The 17,614-nt window shown below is 42.6% G+C and overlaps 2 protein-coding genes across 5 annotated transcripts; both read left to right on the top strand.

Annotated features, from left to right (window-relative positions):
* The first annotated feature begins 3,255 nt into the window (after positions 1 to 3,255).
* Positions 3,256 to 10,859, top strand: LOC139402049 (glycerophosphodiester phosphodiesterase 1-like). Of its 4 annotated transcripts, none has more exons than XM_071146106.1 (6): positions 3,256 to 3,645; positions 4,141 to 4,316; positions 5,220 to 5,325; positions 9,075 to 9,167; positions 9,574 to 9,785; positions 10,174 to 10,859. In XM_071146106.1, exons 1-6 carry the CDS (start codon positions 3,385 to 3,387, stop codon positions 10,319 to 10,321), a joined length of 996 nt encoding a protein of 331 aa, XP_071002207.1. In that variant the 5' UTR covers positions 3,256 to 3,384; the 3' UTR covers positions 10,322 to 10,859. The 4 variants fall into 4 exon arrangements, with proteins under 4 accessions (XP_071002207.1, XP_071002204.1, XP_071002209.1 ...); XM_071146103.1 differs by having other exon boundaries at positions 10,141 to 10,859; XM_071146108.1 differs by lacking the exon at positions 9,075 to 9,167.
* Positions 10,860 to 11,126: 267 nt separating this feature from the next.
* Positions 11,127 to 17,072, top strand: LOC139402050 (MAPK regulated corepressor interacting protein 2-like). The gene is made up of 5 exons (XM_071146109.1): positions 11,127 to 11,701; positions 12,015 to 12,081; positions 13,069 to 13,211; positions 15,486 to 15,602; positions 16,596 to 17,072. Exons 1-5 carry the CDS (start codon positions 11,647 to 11,649, stop codon positions 16,664 to 16,666), a joined length of 453 nt encoding a protein of 150 aa, XP_071002210.1. The 5' UTR covers positions 11,127 to 11,646; the 3' UTR covers positions 16,667 to 17,072.
* Positions 17,073 to 17,614: the final 542 nt, after the last annotated feature.

The following is a 17,614-nucleotide window of genomic DNA, read 5'->3' as shown; positions in this document are numbered from 1 at the left end:
TGTTTATCTTTGATAAATATAATACACTTTCACTAAGTGCACTGTGGTTTGCAATGTGTGGTCACACTAGTGTTCCAAATGGCATACAGGGGAGGGCTTTCACGTTGTCATGCAGGGTTCTAAAAACCTTTTATCTGTGACACATACTCAGTGGCCAGTTTATTAGGTACATCCATCTAGTACCGGGTCAGACACCCCTTTGCTTACAGAACAGCAGGAATTATTTGGGGAATGGAAACATTGCTCAATTGGTATCAAGGTACCTAACATGTGCCAGGAAAACATTCCCCACACCATTACACCACTGCCACCAGCCTGTACCACCATGGACTCATGCTGCTTACGCCAAATCCTGACTCTGTCGTCAGCATGATGCAACAGTAACCGGGGTTTGTCGGCCAGGCAATGTTTTTCCACTCCTCAATTGTCCAGTGTTGGTGATCGCGTGCCCACTGGAGCCGTTTCTTCATGTTTTTAGCTGATAGGAGTGGAACCCGGTGTGGTTGTCTGCTGTAATAGCCCATCCGTGACAAGGACTGACGAGTTGTGCGTTCTGAGATGCCGTTCTGCACACAACTGTTGTACTGCGCCATTATTTGCCTGTTGTGGCCCGCCTGTTAGCTTGAGCGATTCTTGACATTCTCCTTCGACCTCTCAAAAACAAGCTGTTTTTTCCTTCAGGACTGCTGCTGACTAGATGTATTTTAGTTTTTTCACACCATTCTCCGGTAAACCCTAGACTGTCATGCGTGAAAATCGCAGGAGGCCCGACGTTTCTGAGATGCTGGAATTGGCGTGCCTGGCACCGACGATCAAACCACGCTCAGTCACTTGTTTTGCCCATTCTAAAGTTCAATCAAACAGTAACTGAATGCCTCAATGCCTGTCTGCCTGCTTTATATACAGTGGCAGTTTTAGCAGGTAAATCTTGGTGGGGCAAAAAAAAAGAAAGTGTGATGCCTGCCAGCAAAGCCACTACACATACAACACTAAACAATACATGAATTACACTATAACGGTGACACACGGTGCCAACAAACTGTTAGGGCCTACATAAAGCTGTCCCAACAGCAGAGTCCCAACACCTTAACACTGCTACACCTGGCTTTCAGCGGATCCTTGTCTGGCAGCGAAACAGCTCATTCAGCCTCATTTACTGCCTTTAATTTATTTTTTTAAATACATAACTGATATGGCTGACTTGCTTAAACAAATGGGGTTTCTAATGACAATCGAGATATTCAAACTATGGCATAAGGGGACGACAAGCAGATAAGAGGCAATCTGTAATTTAGATTAAGACATTAATGAGCAACGACGGACGTAGTCAATATAACTATTTGTTCAGCACATTTGAAATGTAGTGACAGAATTCAGAACATGGACTGTTCTCACAGTATTCTCCCTGTACAACAAGTAAGAACCGTAGGATAAATAAAGGGGGCATATAAACCTACAATGAAAGCTCTTACAATATTCAATGATTACATTTTTCTAAAAACAGGCTATAGGCTGCATGTGCATCACCAGGTTAGAACAGTAGGCGAAAATAAGAGGTGAAAATAGACAAAATTATTAGGGTGAGGCAAATTGAATGCCGCTTGGTTATTTGCGTGTAAAAAAAAACATCATATAACACTATTTGACATGTTAAATTAGCTTTTAATTTGACACGTCAAATAACACACTTCTATTATAGAATGTTGTGTGTGCTGAATTTGCATGTGCGACCACAAACGATGTGTTTACAAAACCGCTTTGGTGAAAATAGACAATTATTAGGGTGAGGCACATGGGCTACTAACAGCATACTACACAACATGCATGTATGTATACTGTAGCTGAGAAAGTAATACTATTTCCCTTGCATATTACATCATTAATGCAGCAACATACAAGACATGTTTGGACTCATCTTGTGAAGGTGGCGCAGCGGCCCTTTGTGGGCACATTTTGTCATCAAAGTCTGGCATTCTCTGGATTTATGGTGGGAACTCCATTGAATAGCTAGCTGGCTAACGTTCGTGGTTTCTTTGCCGTTTTTGCAGTTAGCCACTGATTCCTTCCAAACGAGTCATTGTTGAATTTGGGATTTCCAATTTGTTGTGTAATCTTTATGGCCGATGAGCACCGATACGTTTTATCTATAATTTCCCTTCATATGACAAGGATTAAAAAGGATTTACCAGTAGATTGTCGACTTGATTCATGATGATGTTGACTGCTAGCTAAGACTTTGAAAGTAAGATGTTGACATGATCAGTCCAATCAAAGCTACTGTACATAAGACATCATTTTAAATAATTGTATCTGTGTCCAATGACCTTGAGCCTTCTTTGAAGGGCACTTGTAATACAACTATATGGCAGGACCTTAAGGGCTGAAATTTTGGATGTCTACCCTTCCTAAGGATGTTATACTTTATGAGTGACAGAACACTGAGCCAATCACGGCGCAATGCTCCTATTTTCTGCTGGCTCACCTCACCACCACAGAAAGCACTGAGCTAGGCTGAAACCTGCAATTTGGAGCTGCCTTACACAACAAAACAAAAAAGAGACCAAGTGTGTATGCGGCTTTATTAACTGAATTATATATATTTATTTTTTTTACATTGTTTGCAAACTGATATGTGACAAGTATTAACGCTAAAATAACATGCAAAACAGGCAAAAATATATTTATTTATAAATATATATGTATTTTTTTAGGGGGGGTGCTAAAAATGTGCACCTACCCTGAATAAACTGGTCGCCACTGTTTATATACCACGGCCACATGACTTATCTGTAGGAGTGAACCATTTATGTGAACAGGGTGGTGTACCTAATAACCTGGCCACTCAGTGTAATGTTCCGTATCTATAGATTAGTGCATAGCCACAGTCAGAAACTCTCCACTATGGCTCTAGCCATAGAAATATCATATATTTCTGTCATTCTATTCTATTGTACTTCTATGGCTCAGACTGCAGCTATCTCGAGTACAGTGTGAGCGTGGTACCTCTCTCTCGTCTCTGCTCCATAGCAACGACCTCTAGATCGGTGTGTACTATGAACTAGAAACCGACTGATGCTCTCTCCTTTCAAATCTCGGATTCTGCAACATCCCATCGCAATATAATATGGTGTGTTTTTATTTTGTGAAGCTGGAGCAGTGAGTCGGCTGTGTCTGGAATTATGCGTAATTGAACTCTTAGTTGTTTTTGCTGTGTCTGGTAGTTAGTTACCTAAGCGCACGCATCTCGGTCTCAACTTGGAATCTCACACCAGCAAGGAACTATCATTCGGTGATCAAGTAGATCGATCAAATAAATGAGGATTGAGAACAGTGACAGTGTATTGATTTTATCATTGGAGACATTTTAATCAACGCTTCTAAACGATGTTACAAATTGGAGACGAAGTTTATTTCTCAGCGGTATTTCTGCTGGTTCTATTCGGGACCAGGAGCGCGATTGGAGCATCGGCCGTCACCGCATCCATTTACGTCTTTATCGTGATGTTCCGGTTCCCACAAGTGCCGGCTGACCAGGCAAGTCAGGTGCTGCGGCCCACTGGCCTTGCGAGCGCCGGCGTCCCCGTGGTTGCGCACCGGGCAGGGGGACACGATGCTCCGGAGAACACCATTGCAGCGATCCGAGAGGTGAATCAAGGACAAAGTATCAGTTATCTACCCTGTCTGAGCTACTTAATGCTGTAGCTGCAAATAAAATGATGAGTAGGCTTCCTAGGCTATAATGATGTGATTTAGGGGCAGCAGGTGAAGTGAGCAGAGGCCGATGAAAGGCATATGACGTCCCTTGTCTGTACTGAGACATTGTTTCATATTATCAGGGGGTTCTCTAAATGTTGCCCAAAATCCATGCAGAGGGAGAGCCTGTTAACTTATTTTGCCATGGTTAGTTATAGTTTAGAGTGTCTGGAACATTATTTTTGTATCTACTCTTTAATTTGAAACATATTTTGGCTAATATCTAGGCCTACTAGATCAGTACAATCCCAGTTGGTTTAATAGCCTGCTGCTCCGTCTCCCCTACTCTATCTATCCATTTCAGATCTATATCTCTCCCGTCTTTCTCCACACACCTCTTCATCCCTTCCTCCTCCCCCTGCTTCATCCTCCTTTCCTGTCCTCTAGGCCAGCAGGAATGGAGCCACAGGGGTGGAGCTGGACTTGGGCTTCACTGCAGATGGAGAGGCAGTGCTGATGCACGATGAGACGGTGGACCGCACCACCAACGGGACGGGAGCGGTGGGCGCGCTGCGTCTGGCAGAGCTCAGGACGCTGGACGCCACGGGCAAACACAGGCTCGGGTGGGCTTGGCAGGGGAGGGGAGGTTAGGGCCTGGTCCAAAAGCATTGAACTCCTGGGTCATATTCATTAGGCAGGAAATGGACTGAAACAGGGAGGGATCAATAACAAATGCTTGTTTTTGTTTGCTGTTGCAAAACATTTTCAGTTGTATACCCTAATGAACATGACCCTGACCTGAATGTTACGCCTTCAGTGTTAGCAGATCTAAAAAGAACAGAAGTTAGTGCTTCTGCCAAGAAACACTGATAGGGTCGGTACCTGGTGCAAACGCTTAGTAAACATGGCCCCATGTGTGATCGGTGAGTTCAGTTGGACTTCAAGCAGGACAGAGTCAGGATGACTGAAAATACACTAATGGGGAGTGTAAACTGTGAATGGTACGAGGCCAGATATAGACCTATTGATATAGAATGGTATGAGGCCAGATATAAACCTATTGATATAGAATGGTACGAGGCCAGATATAGACCTATTGATATAGAATGGTACGAGGCCAGATATAGACCTATTGATATAGAATGGTACGAGGCCAGATATAGACCTATTTATATAGAATGGTACGAGGCCAGATATAGACCTATTGATATAGAATGGTACGTGGCCAGATATAGACCTATTGATATAGAATGGTATGAGGCCAGATATAGACCTATTGATAAATAATGGTACGAGGCCAGATATAGACCTATTGATATAGAATGGTACAGGGCCAGATATAGACCTATTGATATAGAATGGTACAGGGCCAGATATAGACCTATTGATATAGAATGGTACGAGGCCAGATATAGACCTATTGATATAGAATGGTACAAGGCCAGATATAGACCTATTGGTGGTGTCTCAAATATAGCAGCAGTACAAACGTTTGTGTGTCCCCGCTGGCCTTTGTGTGTCTCCAGGGAGAAGTTCAAGGGGGAGAGGGTGCCAACGCTTCAGGAGGCAGTGGAGGAATGCATCAACCACCAGCTGACCATCTTCTTTGATGTCAAAGATCAACCTGATAAGGTATTGTCCCTGTCTTGGAACAGCCCCTACTTCCTAGATACAACTGGAGATCTGAGGGGATTGGATAAAGGTTTAAGCAATATGGTGATGTCTCCATCTTGTCTTCTGATTGTGTAGCATATTGCTTACACTTCCACTCCTCAGTTCTTTCCAGGTGTCTAGTGGGTAGGCTATAGGGGTTGTTTCTGGACAGGGCCTCTCTAGGCAGGTAGAAGCCTTGTTATAAAGCTTTAGGACTTAGGGCTTCACTACAGTACACACCAGGTTTTCCCAACCCTGGTCCTCCAGTACCCCCAACAGTATACATGTTTATTGTAAGCCTGGACAAGCACATCTGATTCAACTTGTCAACTAATCATCAAGCCCTCAATGAGTTGAATGAGGTGTGTTTGTCCAGGGATACAAGGGGAAGGTGTATTGTTGGGGGTACTGAGGGACCAGGGTTGGGGAAACGCCCATATACACACTCCAGCAGCACTTTGAATGACAACCACATCACTGTAAGGTCAAATGGTAGTAAACTGAGTGTATAGGGAGATTAAGGCCGGTTAAAAACCCAGCTGTTTAAGGTAGTAACATAGGAATCCCTACTATAGAGATTGGTTATAAAGAATCTCACAGCTGCCCCAGACAGTAGGTCTGAGAGGAATTCAACCCCCCTTACAATGTGACTCACTATACTTCCACCTTCCCCATATTGACAGTTTTGTAAGCGTTACATTTGCCAAAGTCCCCTACAGACCTCATTATATATGGAGGACCAAAGCAGTCAAAAATACAATTAAATAGTCTTGGAGCAGTTTCCCGGATACAGATTAAGCCTAATCCTGGAATAAAAATGATTTTGAATAGAGATTCTCCATTGATCTTTTTTAGTCCAGTACCGCATGATGTCGTCACCATGGAAAGGCGAAACTCCCGCCCATGCAAACCTGCTGATTAGAAGGTCTTGTGTAGATTGTATTTTCAACCAGCAACTATCAGGAAAAAACTCTGATCACATTTGATTACACTTTTACAGTGTTAGTTCCATCAGATGTTGAACAATATGATAAAACACAGGAAAAAACTGAATTTTCACTCCATTGGGCCTTAAATAAGATGCCACTTGCTGACCATAAGATCATCATATATCACAGCCATACTCAACAGGCGGACGTGGTCCAGATCTGAACACACAATGGGGTCAACACACTCTGGCTTTCAGTTGAAAGTTAGATTATATTATAATATTAGAACACACAAGGTGCCATTTAGAAACGTGGTGCATGGCTAGTTTTCCTCTTGTTATGTCCTTCACTGACAGATCTGAGAGAGCTATTTAGAACCTTTCAGAAATGTCCAGTTGATCAACAAGCCCACATTAGCTAGGTAGGTAAGTTAGGCTATCTTGATCTTGTAGTTATCATGGCCAGATTGTGCCCAGGAGCCTTTACTTCCAGGGGCCCACATTTAGATTTTTGTTGACTCACTCAGGTGACATCGAAAAATGTGTAGAAGTGCAGAAAATGTGCTTTAAAACTGCAATATTTTCATTTCGCTAACAAGAGGGGTGTGAAACGTTGAGGTCGGGGGGGGTTGGGTCCAATAAAGACCATATCAATCCGGACCTCTGCCACAGAGGGGTATGAAACGTTGAGGTCGCGAGGTGGGGGGGGTTGGGTCCAATAAAGACAACATCAATCTGGACCTTTTCCACAGGGGACATTTGTGTGACTGGATCTTCTCAAATAGTAGTTGAGTAGTCCTGATATATCATGTTGTCACAAAGGATAAGCGCAGGGAAATGTGTTATTTTACAGGGTCAGCCATAGTGGTACGGCGTTCCTGGAACAAATTAGGGCTAAGTGCCTTGCTCAATGGTACATCGGCAGATTTGTCACCTTGTCGACTCGGGAATTCAAACCAGTGACCTTTTGGTTACTAAGCCACCTGCCGCCCACATGTATTTGTGTTACACTGCATGTAGTTTGACAGTAAGTACTGTACATGTTCCCTCCTCTCCACCAGGCAGTACTGTACATGTTCCCTCCTCTCCACCAGGCAGTACTGTACATGTTCCATTCTCTCCACCAGGCAGTACTGTACATGTTCCCTCCTCTCCACCAGGCAGTACTGTACAGTGGGGCAAAAAAGTATTTAGTCAGCCACCAATTGTGCAAGTTCTCCCACTTAAAAATATGAGAGAGGCCTGTAATTTTCATCATAGGTACACTTCAACTATGACAGACAAAATGAGAAATAAAATCCAGAAAATGACATTGTAGGATTTTTAATGAATTTATTTGCAAATTATGGTGGAAAATAAGTATTTGGTCACCTACAAACAAGCAAGATTTCTGGCTCTCACAGACCTGTAACTTCTTCTTTAAGAGGCTCCTCTGTCCTCCACTCGTTACCTGTATTAATGGCACCTGTTTGAACTTGTTATCAGTATAAAAGACACCTGTCCACAACCTCAAACAGTCACACTCCAAACTCCACTATGGCCAAGACCAAAGAGCTGTCAAAGGACACCAGAAACAAAATTGTAGACCTGCACCAGGCTGGGAAGACTGAATCTGCAATAGGTAAGCAGCTTGGTTTGAAGAAATCAACTGTGGGGGCAATTATTAGGAAATGGAAGACATACAAGACCACTGATAATCTCCCTCGATCTGGGGCTCCATGCAAGATCTCACCCCGTGGGGTCAAAATGATCACAAGAACGGTGAGCAAAAATCCCAGAACCACACGAGGGGACCTAGTGCATGACCTGCAGAGAGCTGGGACCAAAGTAACAAAGCCTACCATCAGTAACACACTACGCCGCCAGGGACTCAAATCCTGCAGTGCCAGACGTGTCCCCCTGCTTAAGCCAGTACATGTCCAGGCCCGTCTGAAGTTTGCTAGAGAGCATTTTGAGATTCCAGAATAAAATTGGAGAATGTCATATGGTCAGATGAAACCAAAATGGAACTTTTTGGTAAAAACTCAACTCGACGTGTTTGGAGGACAAAGAATGCTGAGTTGCATCCAAAGAACACCATACCTACTGTGACGCATGGGGGTGGAAACATCATGCTTTGGGGCTGTTTTTCTGCAAAGGGACCAGGACGACTGATCCGTGTAAAGGAAAGAATGAATGGGGCCATGTATCGTGAGATTTTGAGTGAAAACCTCCTTCCATCAGCAAGGGCATTGAAGATGAAACGTGGCTGGGTCTTTCAGCATGACAATGATCCCAAACACACCGCCCGGGCAACGAAGGAGTGGCTTCGTAAGAAGCATTTCAAGGTCCCGGAGTGGCCTAGCCAGTATCCAGATCTCAACCCCATAGAAAATCTTTGGAGGGAGTTGAAAGTCCGTGTTGCCCAGCAACAGCCCCAAAACATCACTGCTCTAGAGGAGATCTGCATGGAGGAATGGGCCAAAATACCAGCAACAGTGTGTGAAAACCTTGTGAAGACTTACAGAAAACGTTTGACCTCTGTCATTGCCAACAAAGGGTGTATAACAAAGTATTGAGATAAACTTTTGTTATTGACCAAATACTTATTTTCCACCAAAATGTGCAAATAAATTCATTAAAAATTCAACAATGTGATTTTCTGGAGAAAAAAAATCTCATTTTGTCTGTCATAGTGGACGTTGTATCTATGATGGAAATTACAGGCCTCTCTCATCTTTTTAAGTGGGAGAACTTGCACAATTGGTGGCTGACTAAATACTTTTTTGCCCCACTGTATATGTTCCCTCCTCTCCACCAGGCAGCTGCAGCCCTAGGGGAGATGTATCACAAACACCCTGTCCTCTACAACTCTAGCATTGTCTGCTCCTTTCAACCTAAAGTTATCTACAAGGTAAACTTTGTAACATCTCTGGTCATTTGACATTTATGTTTGTTCGAAAACAACCTTTCAACTCAGTAACACACAACATAGCCCAAATATATGCACAAAAACGTCAAATTAAACTGTAAATATGAATTGAGACATCTATGTGCACATTTAGTCATCTTCTGTTCCATTATAGTGGTGTTTTTCTTATAGCGTGCAGTTTAGCACCAGTCTGGTCCCAGGTCTGTTTGTACTGTTTTGCCAACTCCTATGGTCATTGTCATGTTTGGCCTGTAAACAGCCATTGTCCGACAGGTGTGGGTCCAGGCTAGGCTTGTTACACACTGTATGGATGTGTTATAACAAGACTGTTATCTGTCCTCATAACCATAACACCACCTCTGACTTCCTCATCGGTCAACTCCTCCAGATGCGTCAGGCGGACCCTGGGGTGGTCACGGCCCTGACCCACCGGCCCTGGAGCCTCAGTCGCTATGGCGATGGAACACCCCGTTCCCTGTCAGCGTGGACAAACTACTGGCTGGGAGTTCTGGATGTGCTGCTGGACTGGGCCCACCATCACCTGTTGTGGAACCTGTGTGGCGTCTCAGCCATCCTCATGCAGAAGGACTTCATCTCCCTGTGAGTAATACTAACAGCAGTGACTCGACCTACTGAGTTTGTTACACGGGTTGTGTTCATTAGGGAGAAAATTGAATAAAACACTCTGACACTGGGGACACTACCTGGACTTTTTCAATAGGAAACTCTCATTGTTGTTTTCAATTGCAAAACGTTTCGCTACATACAGTGTAGCCCTAATGAACATGACCATGGATTGAATCACACATCATTGTGTGTTAATATCAGAGGAAGTTCAAAATTGAGACAGTTGTATCCTATTGTCAGATAACATATACTGTCTGTATTCATATAATATATTGATGTTTGTTGAAGTATTAAAACAAACATGATACCCTGACCACTGACCCAACAGGTCTCCACTCCCCTCATCTATCCCTCTCTACAGAGACTATGTCCAGTACTGGGCAGAGCGAGGGGTGGAGGTGGTGGGCTGGACCATCAACACGGCCGTGGATAAACAGTACTACCAAGATGTCCTGAAGATCAGCTACATCACTGACAGCCTGAGGGAAGACTGTGAGCCTCACTACTGACTGACACACAACACACACACAGTTCTAGACTACTACCTAACAACGTGTAGTTGTACAAGGACTCAGACCTCACTATCATAGGGAATATGGAGTATGAATGTACAGGACAGTACACATCCAATATAGCTGCATAGCAGATCATTTTCTAGTTCAGGTTGCCCCTTTTAACCAGAATAGTTTTTACTGCAAACACTCATACAAGATCATACAATGTCAACCCTAATTTGGCAACTATACTACACCAACAATACCACCATAATCTCAGAACTCTCTTGGACCAATCATCACACCACTAAATGCAGACAATTTGCTAATATGCCATGTCGAATTGTTCATCTTAATACAAATCTGTAAGAGATTATGCTACATTCATTAATATTGTATTAACAATATGACACTGATATATCAATGGTACAAAATATAACTCTCTTTGTTGACATGTATCTTTGATTTCTCAATGAAAACATGATGTACAATGTATCCTTTATGAAACCATGTTATTTATTGTGACTACTGCAGGCCCACTGTAAATATTGGAAAAATAAATATCCCCTACATGCAGATTGGTGCTGAATAGTGAGTATTCTAGTGGATATGTGATTGTATTGTATGGTCACTGTGTAAACATGATGGGGGGGGACCTTATTCTTGTTTTGTTCATATCTGAAAGCAACGTTGATGACAGCGGCAACGCTGTACCCCTATCTTCAGACCTGTCCTCTGCCAGTTGGTCACTGTCGCTTTAAAAAGACGGAGGGAGGCGTGTTGCGATGTCAAAATGTATGCGCGTTGGTTGAGTGTCTTTGCAGCTCAATGACAGCTCATGTTTCATCAGATCTGACATTGTACCGACTCGGACAGCCCCAAGGACCAAAGTTACCGACTTCTTCACACACTTGGATGCAAGGCGATCAGCTCGTGCCACAGGGCCTCAGGAGAACGTAGCAATCTATAATGGTTTGTTTTGAGATACGTTTTCAACTAGAATGATTAAATACCGAAAAAGAGGAGCTTGATTCATGGTTATGTTGTTGCGCGGTAGATTATCCCAAAAGTTTCCACCAGTCGTTCGAAGCGCAGAAGATTCTAGTAGTTGAAATGCAGAGATAATCTTGAAACGGAATTTGCCCAATGTAACAGGAAAAACACGGACCTGTTTTTTGAATCGTGGAAGCGTCGATAAATTACACGAGAGGAAGTATTGTAAAGATTTTATAAATTATAAACTGTGCCTATACCCAATTTGCCTCTGACATAACCGGCCTGGGAAGTCTATAGGACACTCCAAAGTGCCATACTGAAGTTGACTAGGATTTTGCTAGCACATGATGTACACAATTACAAGAGGTCCCAGCAAACTTGTTACACAGCGACGAACAGGTGAGTGTGGGGGATTCTAGGAGACCGATTCGGACACTTTTGTAACAACATGTCAGTGACATCTCGCTCACACTGTCATCAAAGTGATGATACATTGTAATTATGAGGTTAGATACATGCCTTGTTACATGTTAACATTTACAGTGTGGCACGGGTGTATATTTGCGCATGTGCCAATGTTGATGCCAATCCATTAAATGGCCTTCATTCAGAGGCAGTAACATACATTGTGTTTTCAGTAGTTAACTTAACATGTTTATATCGCTTTCCTTTTCAATGCAATGTTGATATCTATTCCCTTTTTTAATATGAGGTCAAACGCAGCAGATTGACAAAATAAATGACTTCAAGCACAAACAAACGCCTTGGTCTATACCAGAGTAAGTACTATTATTGCATTGTACATAGGTTTAACAGTGTTATTAGCATATAATGGCAGTGTCACTGTTATTATTGTAATGTAATGATGTTTGGCATAGCTTCACCTGCAGCCCGTGAAACATTAAAGTTTCAGAAATGCACACAGAAATGCACTTACAACATTGTTGTAGCGCGAGCGCCTGTATTGGCACGTAATAGTAGCAAGCTAGCTATAAAAACTAATATCCATGGGGTACATTCTATCACAAGGCACACTGTTGTGGGTCATTTCCAAACCACAGCCACCTGCTTTTATGTCATTGAACAGGGGCGTGAAACGACCTTGTGTGTGGGAAGCAAGGTCACTGACGAGCGTTTGTTGTCACTGTCTAGTCCCAACACGTGTATGCTAGCTGAGCAACATGCTACTGAGCAACATGCTAGCTTGGTAGCTGCTCTCTGCTGTCTACTCACATATGTTTACTAAGTTTCAAGATAACCCGTTTCAAATAAACATCAACAATAAGGCGTTTATCATATCTTTAGCAATATTTCACTAATTTGGTCCTGATCGAGTAGAGTAGAGAGAAGCACAATCTGCGACATATCCATCATGGCATCCTCCATACTGTTAAATAAAGGTCAACTAAATAAAATAAAAATACTGCATTCTTATCATGTGGGCTTTCGTTATCACCATAGAAACCGTACTGTGTTCGAAGGTATGGTAACGATGTGGTTCAGGTGGATGACTTCCTATCTAGCTAGTCCTTGCTCTGAGTGAAGCATACATTTTCATTCATTTGTCGTGAATGAATGATTGAGAGAGAGCAGAGTCAGAGTAATTTATGACGCCTTAACTACAGTAGCAAACATGCCTAAGAAACTCTATTTGGAGAAAATTTCATCATGTCATATTTACTACAGGTCTATAGGTATATTGTGTGTAGACTTAAAATAAATCAACAAGTATTTAATGTTTAAGTCCATCTTTTTTTGTTGTGCAGCTCTCCTGCACCCAAGATAGTGTTTAACCGCCTGAATGGGAAGAAGTACCACAACACCCCAGCAGCTCTTCTACAGGTGGACCCCCAGCCCAAGGAGGGCTTCACTTCTGCACACCAGGAGAATGTCAAGTTTATCTATGAAGGTAAAGGAGTTACAGACCATAGAAATACAATTTATAGAATGGACCAAGCCCCTCAAACCTTGGCAATATGACTTTGACCGTACACCCACGAGTACATTTAATATGGTTGTGACTGAGGACGTCTATGGACAATGGGCCTCTGGGATCTGATCTCTCAACTCACTTTACAAAGAATGTGTGTTTCTCTTTCAACATGGTCAGCCATGTTCTCAGTCAACATGAATGTGGGCCATGGTAAACATAATATTACCATACTATTATTATTCACCTCATCTACAGTCTGAGTAGTGTCCAAATCATCTCCTTTCTGTCTAGTGTCCCTTTAGAGGTGACAGTAGGACCTCTCCTCTACCACTCCCTCCCAGTGTATTCCCACCCATCTACAGGCAGGGTGAGGGTCAGGGTTGGACAAGGAGTCAGTCTCCCCTCCCAGGCTCAGCATCACAGCTGCACTGACACTGATACCAGTGATAGCAGGCACAGCTGGCTGGAATTCCACTACCCTCACACCCAAATTGAAGCCCTCTGCCAGCCAGCCGTCCGTTCGTCTGTCCATCTGTTTGTCTGTCTGTCTGTAAATTATCTACTCTGCCTCCGATGAAGGTAGTACACAATGGCTTCTAGAAATATGTGTTGATAATCACTGCATGAATCTGCAGTGTAATTGAATGAAGACACAGGTATTTCTTTGTGTCTAAGTGGAGCTCTACACAGTAAGCTCAATGACTGTATTTCAACATTAACCCTAACCTACCCAGCCAAACAGCATGTGTAACTTGTTAAGTCATTCCTCCCTTGCCCATGTGACACACTAGGTCGTTCCTACTGAACGTTTGCAATGGCAGCACATTAACTACATAACCTTGGTCAGAGTGGACAAGGACAAAAAGTAGGCCCTGCTCTTACTAGGCTTTCTACAGAGAGGTTCTAGAAAGGAGGATTGCAACAAGTTTTATAGGATCATTAACCAGTAAATACACATTTTAAGTTACACCCAGTTACTTGTAACATTATAAAACAACACGTTGGTTCAACACTTGTAAGTCATGTGAAGGTCCATATGGTGAAAAGTGCCTATATCATAGATGTGAAAGGATTGGATCATTAACATGGTAGCTCCATCTTGCCTTCACTATGAGCATGTTTAATTAAAATGATAGTAATTCAAACTTGCCTTCATCATTCATTCATTTATGCAGTCATTCATTCCCCAATAGGGGTTCATTTTGACTTGTGATTTTTTACATTAGTACTTGAAACATTTAGACTAGTGAGATAATATTGGTCATTAGTGCCAGTGGACTGAACTCTCATAAATCCACATGACAGAGTGCATTATTTAAATGTAGTTTCAAACGCGACATGCTTTGTAAAATTCACCCTACTGGACCTTACACTGTGGGTGTGATGTGGCAGGACTACTTTTGTTCAAAGGTTATTTCCTTTTTACACCTTTTAAGCTGCAAAATGTTTTGACTCTTAGGGTGAGTTTCCCCCTATTTTATGTTTACCAATTTCAACTATATGACTGTCTGCTTTCATATTGTTTTCTTATTATTTGTTTCTCCTGGTAGTATTTTGATATTGTTTTCTTCTTCTTTGTTTCTCCTGGTAGTATTTTGATATTGTTTTCTTCTTCTTTGTTTCTCCTGGTAGTATTTTGATATTGTTTTCTTCTTCTCTGTTTCTCCTGGTAGTATTTTGATATTGTTTTCTTCTTCTTTGTTTCTCCTGGTAGTATTTTGATATTGTTTTCTTCTTCTTTGTTTCTCCTGGTAGTATTTTGATATTGTTTTCTTCTTCTTTGTTTCTCCTGGTAGTATTTTGATATTGTTTTCTTCTTCTTTGTTTCTCCTGGTAGTATTTTGATATTGTTTTCTTCTTCTTTGTTTCTCCTGGTAGTATTTTGATATTGTTTTCTTCTTCTTTGTTTCTCCTGGTAGTATTTTGATATTGTTTTCTTCTTCTTTGTTTCTCCTGGTAGTATTTTGATATTGTTTTCTTCTTCTTTGTTTCTCCTGGTAGTATTTTGATATTGTTTTCTTCTTCTTTGTTTCTCCTGGTAGTATTTTGATATTGTTTTCTTCTTCTCTGTTTTTCCTGGTAGTATTTTGATATTGTTTTCTTCTTTGTTTCTCCTGGTAGTATTCGCAATATTAAACTAAAGCATGTCTAAGAACAATCTATAGATTTCTAAGAAAACCCAAGGAACCTACATTCATTTCTACTGAAGGCTGCATGTATCCAGGTTGTGTCTGTGTGTTGCTGTTGCAGCCTGGCAGGAGGTAGTGCAGCTGGCGGAGGAGGGAGGAGCCAGTGATGAGACAGGAAGTGCCAGTGCTCAGGGACCAGTGCAGTATTCAGACACCAACCCCAACCCAGCCTTGAAGAGTGAGTCCTGACCTGAGTCTACCTTCCTCCTTCAGTCTCATCCCTTAAACACTCATTCACTGTAATCTGTTCTCCATTCTCTCCCCCTCAGTACATTTCCTTGACACTAAACCACTTCCTCTGCCCGTACCCCCCATGCTTTTCACACCCAATGGAAAGATGCACCTTCTTTTGGTCACCTGGACAGAAGGTCACATCTGTGTGTGCGTTAGGGCTGTCACAGCACTGCCACCACATAAACCAGTGTGATGTAGGGTTGTGTCAGTCATCATGTCTTCATTCTTAGCAATGTGAAGAGGCATTTTGGGAAAGTCCTATTTGGGAACATTCAGAAGTTATATTGGGGGACATTGGAAAGTGATATTGGGAAAGTCATATTGGAGTTCATTGACTGGGAATGTCCTATTGGGAAACATTGGGAAAGTTCTGATATGACCTCTGAGTTTTCACTGTTCGTGGTCTTAAAGGCCCAGTGCAGTTGAAATTGTGAAAATGATGAGAAAAGACTGCTTGTTTTGGCCTGCCTGATGACATCACCAGGTGGTAAATGAGTTAATAGACCAATAAGAGAGTTCCACACCTCTGCCAATAACAGCTCGTTTTCAGTTTTCCATTCCCTACTCAGACATCTCCCAGACAGTCCTAGTAAAATTCTTGCTTGTGAAATTGCTCTTTGCTAAGAATCTATTTTTGTTTCTCTTCGACCATTCTAATTGGAAACAATCACAGTAAAGTACTTAATTATTACCCAGAAATGATTTAATATTGAGATAAAAACAGCTGCATTGGACCTTTTAAAGTCATTTCACCACTGAATTCTTACTTTAGTTTAAAATATAGTCACCATCTATGTTTGACCAGTTCCAATAATGTGCTTCTAACCTTTATTCACATCATCACCCTACAAAAAGTTGAGGTCCACTTGTTAATGCTGCCACACCATAACCCAATGTTTGAGGCCTCCTCTAACTCTCTTATTTTCCCCGTCCCCAGACTTTGTTCCCATCGATCTGGATGAGTGGTGGGCCCAGCGCTTCCTGGCCAACATTGACAACCTGTCCTGATGGGCTTCTCCATCTGGGGCCCCATCGGCCAGGGAAGAGGGCCTTATGGAGGGGCCTGGAGGTCGGGGTGAGAGGGGGGTTCAACCGGGTTGGAGCCTAGTGCACCTGGTAACAGGTGTGGGTCTTCTCTAGAGGTGTGGAAATATGGGATGGCGATGGGCATTACTCGAGAGCAGCGCTGGGACGCTGGCGATGACATAACCATGGCAACCCCCTCACCTGAACTCTTTTACCTTTTTAACAGAAACAGTACAACCAACCAACCAACACTGTCCACTTGGGCAGCTACCCGGAAGATACAAGTCTTGAATTTTTGGTTATTCTCCATCTCTCAAGCCCAACACTGTGGGCTAAGATGTCAAAATGTCTGTACTACTTTAAAAACACAGTAAAGATGTGTTTTCAAGACGTGCCGTGGTGAGATTTATTCTTCACTAATTTGGAGTTTGGATGTGGCTTGCAATGCCATAGCTCTACACAGGGGGTCACTGATGTCAAACAGCAGTGGTTCACTGCTTGGCTACATTATTTTATCTTTATTTAACTAGGCAAGTCAGTTAAGAACAAAGTCTTATTTACAATGACACTGGCCAAACCCTAACCCGGAGGACGCTGGGCAAATTGTGCACCGCCCTATGGGACTCCCAATCACAACCGGTTGTGATACAGCCTGGAATTGAACAAGGGTCTGTAGTGACGTCTCTTGCACTGAGACGCAGCGCCTTGGACCGCTGTGCCACTTGGGAGCCCGTGGAGAGAACGGATCCCTGTTTATACCGGCTGCTAACATGCGTCCTGATCTTGGCCATATTCTGATTTAGGCCACATTTCTAGACAGGTATAGACAATTTAAAAAGAAGGGATTGTGATCAGATCTTCCTGACCTCCTTCCTCCTCCGGAGGTAGTCATGCTGTGTTCATAGTATCACCTCCAGAGGTAGTCGGGAA

This window comes from Oncorhynchus clarkii, unplaced genomic scaffold, assembly GCF_045791955.1.
Source record: "Oncorhynchus clarkii lewisi isolate Uvic-CL-2024 unplaced genomic scaffold, UVic_Ocla_1.0 unplaced_contig_559_pilon_pilon, whole genome shotgun sequence".
Classification (NCBI taxonomy): Eukaryota; Metazoa; Chordata; class Actinopteri; order Salmoniformes; family Salmonidae; genus Oncorhynchus; species Oncorhynchus clarkii.
Note: the sequence above shows the minus strand (reverse complement) of the source record. Positions and strands in the feature narration are given on the sequence as shown.

What these genes read in the sequence shown, in the direction of transcription:
- LOC139402049 (XM_071146103.1), top strand. Translation starts at nt 3,385, where the DNA reads ATGTTACAAATTGGAGACGAAGTTTATTTCTCAGCGGTATTTCTGCTG. An exon ending in AACCTAAAGTTATCTACAAG is followed by an intron (nt 9,168 to 9,573) that starts GTAAACTTTGTA and finishes CAACTCCTCCAG; the next exon opens with ATGCGTCAGGCGGACCCTGG. An exon ending in CAGAAGGACTTCATCTCCCT is followed by an intron (nt 9,786 to 10,140) that starts GTGAGTAATACT and finishes CTGACCCAACAG; the next exon opens with GTCTCCACTCCCCTCATCTA.
- LOC139402050 (XM_071146109.1), top strand. Translation starts at nt 11,647, where the DNA reads ATGATGTACACAATTACAAGAGGTCCCAGCAAACTTGTTACACAGCGA. An exon ending in ACGCCTTGGTCTATACCAGA is followed by an intron (nt 12,082 to 13,068) that starts GTAAGTACTATT and finishes TTTGTTGTGCAG; the next exon opens with CTCTCCTGCACCCAAGATAG. An exon ending in TGTCAAGTTTATCTATGAAG is followed by an intron (nt 13,212 to 15,485) that starts GTAAAGGAGTTA and finishes TTGCTGTTGCAG; the next exon opens with CCTGGCAGGAGGTAGTGCAG.